Source organism: Channa argus, chromosome 8 (assembly GCF_033026475.1).
Source record: "Channa argus isolate prfri chromosome 8, Channa argus male v1.0, whole genome shotgun sequence".
Lineage (NCBI taxonomy): Eukaryota > Metazoa > Chordata > Actinopteri > Anabantiformes > Channidae > Channa > Channa argus.
The window spans coordinates 20459735-20475065 of record NC_090204.1 but is presented as its reverse complement, the minus strand read 5'-3'; the positions used below and the strand labels follow the sequence as shown (position 1 = coordinate 20475065).

The following is a 15331-nucleotide window of genomic DNA, read 5'->3' as shown; positions in this document are numbered from 1 at the left end:
TCATAACATTTTTGATATGTTCTAATTTATTTTAGAAAAGGTAAGCTTGTGTCAGAGTCAAAGAAATGTGATGCCGTTTCTTCCAATTTTCTTCCAACTCCAACAAAGGCGAAAAACGAAAAATAAGACAATACAAAAATTAAAAATAAAAACAATATGGAGGACACTTATATGCACACGGGCTCTTGTCACTTTATTGTTCCTGCTGGCGGAGCAAATGCAATCAGAAAAGTAGTTCCAAAAAACTTTGGTCTGTAAGCATTTTTAGACACATACGTGGCCTTAGATACATTTCAAAGGATTTCAAAGAGATTTGAATTGGAGGGTAGTAGTTGCAGTTGGTTTTATGCGGCTTTTATGTGTTTTTTTTTTACAGCGCAAAACAGTAAAGTCATTGCTGTAGAGTAAAACTACGACTGGCTGTAGAGAACTTCAATAAAACGTGGTCTGAAAGTGAATTAAGAAGATTCTCAGACTAGACGCAGCCACTAGAAATTTTGTTTCTATGAAGAATGTGCGACACAGCAGATGGCTCCATAAAGAAGGTGCAAGTCATCATAGCTTAACAACACAAATAGGAAAATGGAGCTTTTGTGTCTTCTAAGAGTACCAAGAAAAATGATTCATGTTTGCTTGAAAAAGAATTTGAATTTGAAAGCGAGAGCATTCAAGGTGACTTATTGCATCTGCATTTCTTGGGAAAAAATGAGAAAACATATTAAATTGGAAAACAGAAAGCTGCCTGCTGCACAGTGGAAATGGGGCTCAAAGAATAAGAACTTATCAGCAATGTCAGACAAATGGCCTGCACATACTACTGATAGCTTCCCGGAAGTTTGATTTAACAGTTTCAATCCAACGGAGGCCTCGGGTGTCAAACATTATCAGTATAGTGTGGAATCTTTTGTATTCCCGTCTGCCCTTTTTTTCACTGATCATGTGCAAACTTTTCTAGGTGAAAATCATGCGGCCATTTTCTGATTTGCCCAAATTAAAGAAGGTATAATCATTTCTTGGAGTTATCACATGAATCTGCAGATTTTGTAGCTCACTGTTTTGCTCTCCAACCTAAAAAGTTCGGCTCGTTTGTGACACAGTAGTTGCCAACAAAGCCCTCAGAACCCAGAACCCACTCTAAAAGTCTGCACAGAGTCAAACAGACAGATAGAGGCAGAATTACCGTTCGACAAAAGAGCTAAAGAGCCAAAAGCTTCCTTCAGGAGTTCGTAGAGACCAAAAACAGTGCTAAAAGAGAATTAGTTAGTGCTTTCATTTTCCAGGTGATGAGCAACATGACTCCAAACCCTTTATCTTAAAGTGCTGTAATGGATTAACAACTCTTGAGCCATTTTTAGCGGTGAGGTGTGTGGAAGCAATATAGCAACAACATTAGGATGAGAGACTTTTAGCAGCATTTTGTCAAGGAACCAGGCAGTATTTACCCATATAATCAGATTTATGGTGAGAATGACTGTCTCTGATTAAGAGGATTTGAGTGGAGGAGCTGTGGAATTTACCCAGATAAGATGTTTAAGAGCAGCAATTAAATGGGCACCTGGAGAGGCAGAGGTGGCACATAAACATCAGACAAAGATCAATACCTGATTCTATGCTTCCCTGCACAAAGTTAATTTCAACCTACAGCCTCCATGTTAATGTTTAAATCCCCTTTTCAAATCCAAATTAGTACTTCCAGAAAATGATTACTGTGGACTGATGAAGTGGCCTATATCAGCATAATTACACTGGTTCTAATGTGCAATTATCAGTATGGCCCAATGAAAAACAGAGGCCGTTTAGATGTTAAATACTGCCATTAACATTTGCCTATAAATGTTAAATGCTGTCATTAACATTTGGCTTTAAGATGGAATGAAGTTATCCCAATGTTTTCTTGGCAGCCCAAATGGGGCAGACTTTAAATTTATAGCAGACCACATACAACGGGACTCACAACAGAGTGGCAAGGGAGTGCGGCTATAGCGTAGCGGTAATACAAGATTAAAAGAAAGCGTAACAGTGATACTTAAAGGAAAGGGATATAAAAGAACATACAAGAGGCTAAAGAAGGCGCAGAAATAGAGATGCTGGACCAGCCGAAAGCTTCTGCCTCAAAGAAGAATCATTCGCATCCAATCAATAGATTTTTTTATTCTCACTAGATGCCAGGTTTGCTTATCATCCCCCCATTGGGATATCTGCAGTTATAAAAAAATTTAAAAAAAGAGCACCTTTCACACAGGTCTGCAAATTTTTCATGCATGCATGAAATTTGCATTTCAACATGCAACCAATTAGGACGGACCTCATCAACCCTGTGAGGAATGTAACTGAAAAACAGCACAGCCAAAGTCATTTGCTAACTGACTCAGGTGCACCATGGATCATCTGGTGTAGATTCTTGCCCTCAAGTTGTCAAGTGCTGTGGCTCACCGGCACCAACTGGACGACAAGCGCGAGGACTGGCAGGCTTTGTTCATGACAAACAGCACTAGCACAACAATTTTCAGAGCTGCAGCCTTTTTTAGTGCCTCTAGCTCGCTGCACACCAGGCCCTCTGTCCCCATCTAAGACTCACCACTGCTGTCCAAGTAATTGCAGGAAAAAAAAAAAAAATCTACTTCATGACCATATACTGAAGGCTTGCAATAGCAAAAGTCTGCTTGTATTAAGAGTAACTGCTGTGAATATGTTAACCTGCATGCACGCGCGCCACCTTTTGTGTGTCTAAATCCGGATGCCAGGATGCAGGAGATTTTTTACCACGGCTGACCTCATTACTCTGTATTTTAAGGATCGACACAGTTAAGGCTCATGAATAGAGGAGGAGACTTCTGACTAGCAGCTTCAGTTGCAAAATGACACCATATATACAGTTAATGCCATTTCTGGGATTCTGGGTTTAACTTTATTTCTTGCCATGGTGATGTAGAATTTTGACGTTTCTTAATAGAATATTAACATTAATTTATTACCACAGACAATAAGGATGTCAGGCAGTTTGTTTGTTCGAAATTGACTCTAAAGTCAGACTCCGATTTTCTGCACCATTAACTGTGAAAAATCATCTCTAAGCACTTTGAATTGTATTAATCTCTGTAGCGCCGTTGGTAGAGCAGTTGCCTGTAAACCACAGGGTCACCAGTTGGATTCCTGGTCCCACATGTTGAAATGCTTTGGGCGAGAAACTAAATCCCAAGTTCCTCCCTGTGGGTCAGGCAAGGACCTAAGCACCTTGCATGGCAGGGCCATGAGTGTGTGTGCGCGTGTGTGTGTGTGTGTGTGTGCGTGAATGGATGAATGAGAATCAAAATTGTAAAGTGCTACAGTATTTAAGCAGACCATTTACTAACCTCACGAGTCAATGTTAGCAGCAGTGTTATTCTACAAAAAGCATAAAACTAATTATTTCTTGTCATCAACATAATATTTAATGCACATTAACTACTAACATTTTCTTCCATCATTAAAAGTAAGAAAAAGAATTTTTTAAAAACATAATGAAAATTATATTTTTGCAAACATTTACATCCCCCTTGGTAAACTACTTTAAAATTAACCCTTTTTTTTTTTTTTTTTTTTTTTTTTTTTTTTACATTTTTACTGTAGTAAACAGCTGCTCAACTTTGGCTTCTCCTGCTCATCTAGTCTTTTTCCTTTTTCTCTCGCCGAACACAAACGGCGTAGAGTTAGTAAGTAAGACCAGGCATTTCCCAACTGCACTGTCCACTTTGCAACCGTGTAAAGTGGACAATTAAGGGCTGTTGCTGTTGCCTCCTCTTGTTGCTGCCGCTCCTACTAAGTGTACAGGCACAGTACAATAAGGCTGCACCGTGATGCTTAAATTGGATTAACTGGACACCATGTGTGAACAGTATGTAGTGCCAGCGCCCATATGGGCCAAGATAGTACCAACTGGCAGCAGTGAAGGCCAAGAAAGCATGTGTGAGTGCTGTAACCATCCCAGCTGGTCAACTGGGCTGCGATACATTACAGATACTTTTTTTTTTTTTTTTGGTCTGTTATTCCATTAGCACTGTTCTTCAAGTGACAACAGACATAGAATTTGTAGAATTTTACAAGATGAGAAAATCAGATGCAAAATGATCCATATGTTTAGTTTTATTTTTAAAAAACATACACATTTGCATATTTTGTAGGTATTCGCTAGTTCTAAAGAGCATTTAACATCCATCCCGAATGTGCCTGACTGAATTCATACATTGCACAAAGACACGCCATATGCTTAGGTTATGTGGTGCCAGCTGCTGGAACCGGTCCAGCAGGGTGATTGGGTTTATGTTTCAGCTGTGCCCACAGACCCAAGAAATGAGGACGGCAATTTATTTCTCATAATAACTTCCTACAATGTGTTGGAATGTGTTTACAGGAGAATATAAAAAATGACTGTACAGCCTTTTACAATCAAACTTCCTCTGAAAACAACATTCTGCTGGATTATATTCAACCTGTCTCCACGTTTGTCAAATTATTCTTACAGTGGGAGTAAAAGAGAAAGAAATGCCAGACTCTGTGATGATTCCCTGCTCTGGAACTACAGTCAGCCACTGAGCTTTCTGTAAATGGAGAAATTTGCAAACCGTTCCAGCCCAAAAGCTCCAAAACAAGCTATGATAGCCCTTCACAAAGCCCTGCATCAGCACCCAGTCAAGAGCTCCCTCTTGAATTTTGATTGTGGCCGGTGAATCACACCTCAGATTTATGCTCTAGTTGAGAGAAGGTGGCCCTGTGGAGAGTTTTTTGATGTACTAGTCTAATAGAATTCCAATGAATTTCTATAATACAGATAGTTGGCAGCTGTTTATCTATCTCTATCCATCCATCCATCCATCCATCCATCCTTGCTTTATCTCAGCCCCCCTCCCTCTATCCCCAGTGACCACGTTGGATGAATCCTACTGAGGTTTGCTTTTGATGTTTTGTGCTTAGTGTCCTAAGAATGTCTCCTGCACAAAGTGGAAAATGCACCACACAGCAGCCGACGGAACAGCAAAGGGGAAGATACTGTGCACTCAAGGGACATCAGCTTTTCTGTGGTTTAGTTCTCAGTCTGCTCCCAACATTTCACTGGCCTGAAGGTGCTTTTTGACAGTTGGTGTCAACAACTGTCCAAGTGCATAAAGTCGAAAGCTACAAAAGGCAAAACTTTTTATGGATAGCCTGCACCCCAAACCCCTCACTGTCCATGTTTTCAAACACTGCTGTGAAAAATGAAAAAGGTCACTGCTGTAAGGGAAAAGGGTAGAGAAGAGTATGAACTGCAGAGCCTCAGCTAACAGGTACTTCTTACATTTAGCCCAGGAAACGTGAAGCCATCTGTTTGCATTTCCAACACATCTCAAGAATTTAATTCTCATTTCCACTTTGCTATGCCATGAAACATTACGTCAGTTTTTGACATCAATAAACAAGAAGTATCCCATTGTCAGGCTAATATTAATGCTATTCACACCAAGTCTTTCAGTTGAAAATGAAACCATAGTTACCATGGGATCGCGGTCATTCAGGCTTGAACCCAAATATTTGCTTCATCATCCGATAGTACATTCGCAGAACCAGGGGTTTTAAAATAAAAGTTTCTTTCAGAAACAAATTTTAGGAACTGGTTCCTACACTTTCCTCTAAAGGGTTCTTTGGAAAAGTTCCTGTAGTGGACGCACAATCGTTGCAGTCCAGCAAGTCAGGAACCACACCAGAAACTCTTCTCAGCTTTTCAAAGCACATAGTGTATTACAGTCCCCTAAAGTGTCCCCCAAAAGATTGGGAGGGAGAGGATGTGAGGGGACGGATGTAAGGGCAAGAACAATGTGGACCGGAGAGTCTTTAGAGGGAAATGAAGGTAAAACAACTTTATCATTCAGATAAAGCCGTACTTACTGTAGTTCTGCCTCATGTGATGTCAATGGTCACTGATTTTCTTCGTTTCGTTTCGTCTGTTTCATTTCAGGGGTCACAATCTCTCTTCTGAACATGTCCAAACCACCTCAATCTGTCCTCTCTGACTTTATCTCCAACACATCTAACATGAGCTGTCCCTCTGATGTCCTCATTCCTGATCCTGTCCATCCTCGTCACTCCCAAAGAGAACCTCAACATCTTAAGCTCTGCTACCTCCAGCTCTACCTCCTGTCTTTTCTTCAGTGCCACTGTCGCTAAGCCGAACAACATCTCTGGTCTCACCACCATCTTGAACACCTTTCCTTTCATTTTCATTATCACACAACACACCTGACACTTTTCTCCACCCGTTCCAACCTGCTTACACTCGCCTCTTCACCTCTTTTCCACACTCTCCGTTGCTCTAAACCGTTGACCCTAAGTACTTAAAGTCCTGCACCTTCTTCACCTCTGCTCCCTGTAACCTCACCATTCCACCTGGCTCCCTCTCATTGACACACATGTATTCTGTCTTGCTGCGGCTAAGCTTCATTCCTCTGTTTTCCAGAGCAGACCTCCACCTCTCTAGATTTTCCTCCACCTGCTCTCTGCTCTCACTACAAATCACAATGTCATCTGCAAACATCATAGTCCATGGAGATTCCTGTCTAACCTCATCTGTCAACCTGTCCATCACCAGAGCAAACAAGAAGGGGCTCAGAGATCCTTGATGCCGACCCACCTCCACCTTGAACTCCTCTGTCACACCTACAGCAAACCTCACCACGGTCTTACAGCTCTAATACATGTCCTGCACCACTCTAACATACTTCTCTGCCGCTCCAGACGTCCTCATACAATACCACAGCTCCTCTCTCGGCACGCTGTCATACGCTTTCTCTAAATCTACAAAGACACAATGCAACTCCCTATGACCCTCTCTGTAGTTCTCCATCAGCATCCTCAAAGCAAATACTGCATCTGTTGTTCTATTTCTAGGCATGAAACCATATTGCTCCTCACAAATGTTCACCTTAGCCGAGCTTCCACTACTCTTTCCCACAACTTCATTGTGTGGCTCAACAACTTTATTCCTCTGTAGTTTCCACAGCTCTGCACATCTCCCTTGTTCTTAAAAATGGGCACCAGTGCACTTCTCTTCCATTCCTCGTTGTTAGGACCAATACTTTTCAATCTGTATATGTCACCTTTAGGCAAAATTATTAGGAAACATTCCATAAATTTCCAATGCTATGCAGATCATACCAGTTCTATTTATACCAGAAGATACTAATTAATTAGTCAAACTTCAAACATGCCTAAAAGATATAAAGGCCTGGATGTCCTACAATTTCCTACTTCTTAATTCAGACAAAAGTGAAATTATTCTATTTGGGCCTAAAAATATGAGAAATATGCCATCTAACAATATAGTTACTTTAGATGGCATAACCCTGGCCTCCAGTACCACTGCAATGAACCTTGGAATTATTTTTGACCAGGATTTGTCCTTTGCCTTGCTGACAATTTCAGTCAGCAAGACTGCTGACTGAAATTGTCAAGAGATCACATTTCTCCTTAGCTTCTCTCCATTGGATTCCCATAAAATCTGGAATAGAATTCAAAGCCCTCCTCCTTACATACAAAGCTCTTAATGGTCAAGCTCCATCATATATATATCCATCATAGTTCTATATCACCCGATTAAACCACTTCGATCCCAGAGTACAGGCCTACTTGTGGGTCCCAGAGGTGGCAAAAGTAGAATGGGAAGCAGAGCCTTTAGCTATCAAGCCCCACTTCTTTGGAACCAGCTTCCAATCCAGAGTCGGGGGGCAGAGACCCTCTCTACTTTTAAGAGTATGCTTAAAACCTTCCTCTTTGATAAAGCTTATAGTTCAAACTGCTCAGTCAACCTGAGCTAGCTCGTACTAAGATGCTATAGGTTTAGAGTGTTGGGGGACTCCTGCAAGTGCAATGAGCTCCCCTCCTCTTTCTCTCTATACATTTCTTTTGTCACCACTGCATGCTATAAATTTGGTGTCTTCTTTCTCCCATAGTTGTGCTTCTCCCCCTCTGTCTCGTTCTCTCGGTCCCTTCCTGCAGGTGTCTTTGACTTTGGAGCCAGTGTGCAGCTACTCGTCCTACCAACCTGTATAATATTTTGTTGTTGCTCTTTTCTTTTCTTTTCTTTTCTCTTTTCACTTTTTCTCTTTTCACTGAGCCTGGTTCTGCTGGAGGTTTCTTTCGATAAAGGGAGTTTTTCCTCTCCACTGTGAGACGAGATGACTTTGTTGTGAATTGGCGGTATACAAATAAAGTTAAATTGAATTAAATTAATGTCACAACTGAGACAGACCTACAGTAACTACCGTTTTAGCTGAATGTAGTGTTGTTTCAAAAAGTTATTTTACCTTCATTTCTCCCTGTAGGTTCAATAGTCTGCATTGTCCTCAGATCGTCCATGATTTTCCACAAGAACGTGTGAGAATTGGGGAGTGTGTGTCAGTCTCTAGAACTTCTTGTCTTTCTTTACCAGTCATTAACCTTGTACACAGTTTATTCCGTCGTCAGGTGTGTGCTGCTCCTAAACTGTCAGAGACTAGAAATCTCTAATAGTCTTATGTGCAAATTGTCCGGTCTTTGCCATTTTTTGCTATTCTTGAGGGATATCCCCAGCTTAAAGACCAGCACACACAACAGTTTTCGCTACCGACTGTCAGCATCAAACTGAGCCAAGTTGGCACTGGCTCGGACCAAATAGTCGTCACAACCAAATCACATTGATAAATGGCGGTACTGTGTTTTGGCCTCAAAACCGCTTGTGTTGGTGCATCCCATCCCTGCAAATCAAGATTCTTAAATGTGTAACATGTAAATAATTTCTGGTTGTTGTTTTTCTGCTGCTTGTGTGGTCAGCCAACTACATAAAAAAACGCACTAACGGGACAAACCTTGATGCCATCACTGTCGCCACCCCGTTCACATAATGCGAGGACGTTGTAATTTACTGCTCATGTTTAATTACTCTGGGCAATGAATTGTATGTAATAAAGTTTGTCAAACTTCTTGTGTGCAAAGTTCTGTGTGAAATAATTGAAGAATAGTCATGCACCACAGACACCACCTGGACCAGAACTCCAATCAGTTATTATTTATGACTATGCCCTGGGTATAAATCTGTCTTGAAATGTGCTGTCACTGCAAAGAGTAAAATATTTAAGTTGGACAGCAGATAAAAGCAGAGATGATTTCTCACCTTCTCTCCTGTTGACCTTGGCAAAAACTGGCCCATGGCTGCTAGACAGCTGGGAGGAACTTCGGAAGGAAGATGGTGGCAAACCTGACACCAGTGGGCTGTCACATACTTCTGTTAAAAGACAGGGATAAGAATTAGGAGTCATGTAAGTTGCATTGAGCCTATAAAGCACCATTTTAATGTATTATTACACTGTAATTTTTGTGAAAAATTGGATAACTTCAAAAGACGACGAAGCAGCAGATACATCAGTGGAGCTCTTTCCGTGCCTTATACACTTTCATGTTTATTAATATCAAGGACTAAGAATAAGATTTTAGTTCAGTAATAACTGGCTCTGAATTTGTAACACATTAATTTATCCCACTAACAACAATGGTAAATACAACATCTTAACTATTATATGTAGAATCATATTTTCATCCAGACTATTTAAACCAAGCTGTTGGTGCATTGTTTCATTATGACGAACACACTCTGTTAATCTACTAATAGCATAACAACAGTAGTATAATAACATTGCACACTTTTAATGTGTTATTTATTTAGATTTTATCATTCATCAGGTGGTCAATTTGACATTTCTACCATTATGAACAGAAGAATGTACACTATATCTTAAAAAAGAATTCAGATTATCTTAAACATACAGTGCATTCACACCCCCTTGACAGCCTCATACTACAGATGTTCAAATTATTTTAGTTTTCCTCATTAATCTACACACAATATGCAATAACAAAGTTTAGAAATGTCAACAAACAAAGTGAAAAACTGAAATATCACATGCACATGTAAGTCTTCAGACCCTTTACTCAGTACTTTGTTGAAGCACTTTTGACAGCATGGATTGGGGGAATTTTCTTTCATTAGTCTTTGCAAATCCTCTTAAGCTCGATCAAGATGGATGGGGACAGCCATTTTTCTGACCAGTGTCCCAGTCCCTGCTGCTGAAAAACACCCCCACATCGAGATGTTGCCACCCCCCATGCTTTACTGTAGGCAAGGTATTTGGGAGGTGATGAGCAGCGTCTGGTTTCCTTTAGACATGACCTTTAGAATTAAGGCCATAAAGTTCAATTTTTGTTTCATCAGACTAGAGAATCTTAGTCCTCCAAGACTCAGAGTCCTTCTAGTGCGCTTTTACAAACTCCAAACCGATTGCCAGAGCTCCAGTTCAAACATTTCAAGCATGTTTGAACTGAGGGGAGGCGACTCTCCCACAAAGCACAAGTGGACTCCAGTCAAGATGTAGAAACATCTCAACAATGGCCAAGAGAAATACGAGGCACCTGAGCTTAAAGTCAAGTGCTGTTGTAAAGGGTCTGAATACTTGGACCAATATGTAATTTTAGTTGTTCCTTTTTCACACATTTGCCAAGATTTAAAAATTTCCATTTTGTCTTTGTTATTATAGGTCACTGAGTGTTGATTTAGTATGAAGAAATTAATTTGAACAATTGTAATATCAACGTAACCACATGCAACATAAAACCGTTGCCATCATCCTGTATTTGTCAGCTTTTTCATTTGAGGTAAGTTGGCTTTGTTTGCCACTCAGACGTGTGCTAAGAGGCAGCTTTGGTGTTTGCAGACTTTCAACGTGGATTAAATTAGTCATTTACCCGCTGGGAAGCAATTTTCACTGAAATACCCAATTATTAGCTAATAGCAAACATTTAATCTTTCTAGGTTCTGTGTAAGCCACTTAAACCCTGTTTTCAATAGATATTTTCCACCACTGAGAACACGATTAATTTCAAATTATTCCCAGTCCACTCCGGGGTGGAGTGGACACTCTGTCCCTACTCTGACAACAAGTGTCATTGGTCTGACACTGGACTCTACACACCTGCACCTTTTGGCCTTCCCTGCACCAATCGACCCACTCACACACACAATCTCTGGCCTTCACTATTTTTTCGTCTTTCACCCCGTTTCCCCAAGCCCTGCTTGCCGTTTCACAGCTTTTATTTTGTAGTCCCTCTGTGTGTGCGCGTGAGTCTGTTTCTTTTACTGCATTATTGTAATAAAATCCCTTCACCATCATACCTCCTTGCAGTCTCTTAACTTGGGACAAAAACCCTCACAACAAGACTTCAGCTGATATTGCTTTGTCAACATTATTGTACTTCATTTCAAACTCAGAGGGATTTTCATTACCTGGGACTATAAACCACAGACTGACAGTTTTAAATAGCCTGTCATATCTGCCTAAGTCCACCACAATTTACCTCCTCGTTTCTCGGCAGACACTTCGGAGTGTCAGTGCATTCACACTCAGGTCATTTACTGCATCTTCACACACAGAGGAAGTTCTTGGTTATTTACACATTAGCATTTTAAAGCCACTCCCAACAATCATTTTTAAGAATAGGTTAGATATTAGTCATATATGGAGATATTTCACAATAGTATATCATCTGTAACTAAATGCTTTTCTACTCACCCCTGACGATCTTTTGCTAAAATGATGTACTCAAACTGCAAACAGTATGTTTCCAGTTAAGTTTACTGATACAAAACATATATTAAATGTAGCTTACTCCTCCTACCTCAGAGATTACTGAGCCGTTGCAATGCTTACTTTTTCATTGATTATCATTTTTAATTTATTTATCTTTCAATTGTATGCATTGGTCTCACTCTCTTGTAGTCTCATAGTTCTATTGTCCTTGTTTAGTGTACCTTGTCAATTTCTCCATTTATTCATTTCTTTTATTTAATACTCTTGTGGGCATGATTATTACTGTTTTGACTCTTTTTATCTTTTATTGTCTTGCTTGGAACACCTTTCTTCAGCTTTCCTCATCAACTTTTATAATCTTCAAAGCACGTTGAATTGCATTTCTCTGTACAAAAGGTGCTATAGGAATATTGCTATTGATAAAAATTAACCAAATGAAGTAAAAAGTAGAACCTCAAAAGCGCAAAGGGCCATTTTTCCAATCTCCGAAAAACAGAATAATATTTTTAGGATGATATCAGATAATGAGCATTTGTTAAACTAAGCTTACAGTGATAACAGTAAACGCTAGTATTTTTTAACAATAGACCGTCTATTTGAAACACACACTTCTTTTCCTACCAATTTTGCAGATGAAGTGTACACTGTTAGTAGTGGATTTATTCCGGTTCTACCTAATTAGGCTAATGTTAGCCAGTTTAAAAAACAAAAAACACTGCAGGTCTAAAGAACACTATGCAAATCCTGCCTATATCTTGCGATATTGTGCAAAACAACTGAGGCTAATGCAAACTAGTGATGTGTGATACTGCTTCTTTCCAGTCCAATATAAAGAACAACTCGGGCTGGTATCACTGATACTTTGTACAAAAACAACTAGAAAACAGATGTGTCCAGACTGATGGAGAAGAGATGTGTGTAGATATGGGGTCTCCAACCTTTTTTCCCCTAAGAGCTCCTTTACAAAATGAAAATGGCTGCTCATGGTTTGTAACACTTATTTTCATAGCTTATTTCTAACACATTGGTTTGTGTGTTGGAAAGTCATTTTTTTATTCACTGTTTTAATAAAAGCCTTATTTTTATGTTTTGTTTTTTTTGTGTTTTTCATTACAAAAAATACACAGAAGCTATTGTTTAAACATTTTAATAAAACCTTTAAATTATCCTAGTCTGTCCTCGCATGTTAATGGCCGTGTGGTTTGCCCATAAAAAAAAAGTTCTGCCCCTGTCCACATAGACTCCTAGCAGAGCTGAACAGGAGCGGCTGAAGATTTGACTCTCCGCGACGGGAGTCGGTTCTTCTCGTTCACTACAAAGAATCAGCACTAAGAGCCGGCTCGTTCGCGAAGAACACGTCACTAACAGGATTTATTAACCCTCTGGTGAGCTACTGGAAGGATGCAAGCGACTTGTTGGAGACCCCTGGTCTAGAGTATAAAGAATTGATGCTTTTATTAACATATGGTGCTGCCCAGCTCACATTAGCCTGAGAAATAACTCAAAAGGTGCAACAACTCCCACTTTTCACACCGTTACCTCATATCATCATCGCAGAGGCTTAAGGAGAATGTCAACACTGTTCTCAATGGCCTGACCCACCATCAGCAAGGGTTCACATTTGACTATGATAGTGGTTTGCACACGTCGTTATTAGCGGCATCATTACCTGTAAACTGGCTGGAAGATGGAAGTACCGTCACTAAAAAGCTGGAAATGGCGAATACCGTTTGTTACAGTGGAGCCAAAATGGTCTCAGATTCACAATTGTTTTTGCTCTAACAATCAAAACATGGAATTTAAAATGAAACGCAGCAGTTTGGTTTGGGGTCAGGTTCTAAATAAATATGTTAGAGTTACTGAAAGAGTCGTGGTCTACATTTGAAATGCTGTTAAGGAAGTACTGACTACATGTGAGTATTGCCACAGAAACAACAGGAGCGGTCTCGCACTGGACTCGAAATCTGGTCTCTTGTCTGAAAGTCCTGTGTTTTGTGAAGCATCAACTACCCCAACCTGTCTGCGGGCACAGTTTCAAGGGTCTGGTACGTCATGGTGGCAGGTTGACTACTGCCGCTAGATGTTGCCAAGGATAAAGACGTATGTCTACCCTTTTTTTTGTGGACAGTACAAACAACATACTTTCTTGTCTCTCACAGGAGGACAGTCTCAACATACCCCTGCCGTGGCTACTAAGATATATTTGGTTAGAATTCCTTTTGTAGCACAGAGCTCAGACAGCTTCTGTCTTGACAAGCTCACAAAACTTTGTCCAACAAGATACTTTTGTGTCTGTGTGACATTTTAAAAACAGGCTATTTTGACTCAGTGCAGTGATGCAAAATTTAAGTAAATTTGTTTCACTCCAGTTCTGACTAAAGAAAGAGTCTTTCATAATACTGCTGTTTTTAACACATCCAGCAAAGCCTTAGGCTGGCAGAGACAAGGCCAGCAGTGGATAATAGTGGCACACCGGCTGCAAAATACACCTGAATTAGTGTAAAGAGGTGAAATGAGCACAGTAAAACCTCAGCGGATAATGTGCTGTGAGAGCACGGCCTTGGCAAGAAAAGCTGGATAGAAGAAGCAGAGGTGTTTGAACAGGCAGGGCTAATTTTCTTTGGAGCGGTTGTGGCATTTAAAAAGGTGACTATGAGAAAAAGTAAAGTGCAGATACAAAAAAGCTTAAAGGAAGATGAAGGTAAAAGGCTGCTGAACCAGCAGACACTGAACGGGGCTTTGTCACACACGAATAAATGGAACAAAAAATCAGGTCTTTAAACAGAAGGAACAGTTTATTTACCAGGCGTGAGGCAAACTTCACTGACAGGAGACGGGAACTAAACACCAACACAATATCAGTGCAGATACAGTTCACACCAGAACATGAATGAATTAAGATTTTTATGTCACTAAAACAGTTTCTGCCACCTTTAATAAATATTTGTCCTCAAGCTATATTTTTTCAAAAAGCTCCAATCATGCCAATTAAAACATTAACTCTTTTTTTTTTCTCTTTAGACAAATTGAGGAAACAATGCAACATATTGTTGAACAGCATTTTGTGTTATTGCAAATGTTGATTTTTAGAATAGACATTCAGATTTAAAGTTGGTTTTCAATCAAAGAACACACACCGGCAGCATACAATGCTAGTCGTATCTATACATCATCCAAACCACTAAAAGCTGTTAAAAGGTTGCAGGGGTGCTGGAATCAATCTCAGAAGGGTGACCAGTCCATCTCAGCCAGACACACAGCCAGACATTCACACCTAGAGGCAACGTAGGCACCAGTTGACCTGACTGTATGTCTTTGGACTGTGAGAGGAAATATATAGCTGATGGAAACTCACACAAGCATGGGGAGAAGATGCAAAGTCCACACAGCAGCATTAACCCACAACCATAAGTTATATACAGCATGGGAGGCTGAACACTGAAGGAGTCCGGCACAAGCCAACTTGTTATTAGGTATAAATTGTTACAAATGAAGCCATTTTATCGCATTTGATCACTGGATCACAGGTGGTAAGTAACTAATCACATTGCCTAAGTACTGTACCTGTACCTGAATACAATAAACTTTAAATAGTCTGCTTGTGTATAAAAGCTTTGGATAGGTTACTTTAATGTTAAAGTTTGGTTAGACTCTTTATTAAATGAAGTAAGTTTATGAAATACATAAATTATAAAATTCAATACAAT

General features: G+C 40.0%; 1 protein-coding gene across 1 annotated transcript in view; it reads right to left on the bottom strand.

Moving 5' to 3' along the window:
• LOC137132056 (contactin-associated protein-like 4) overlaps positions 1–15331 on the bottom strand; it is a 101560-nt gene that overhangs the window by 73373 nt on the left and 12856 nt on the right. Inside the window, exon 2 of the mRNA XM_067514098.1 lies at positions 9158–9268. Within this exon, the coding sequence (XP_067370199.1) occupies positions 9158–9268 (111 nt within the window). The remainder of the gene's footprint in view (positions 1–9157; positions 9269–15331) is intronic.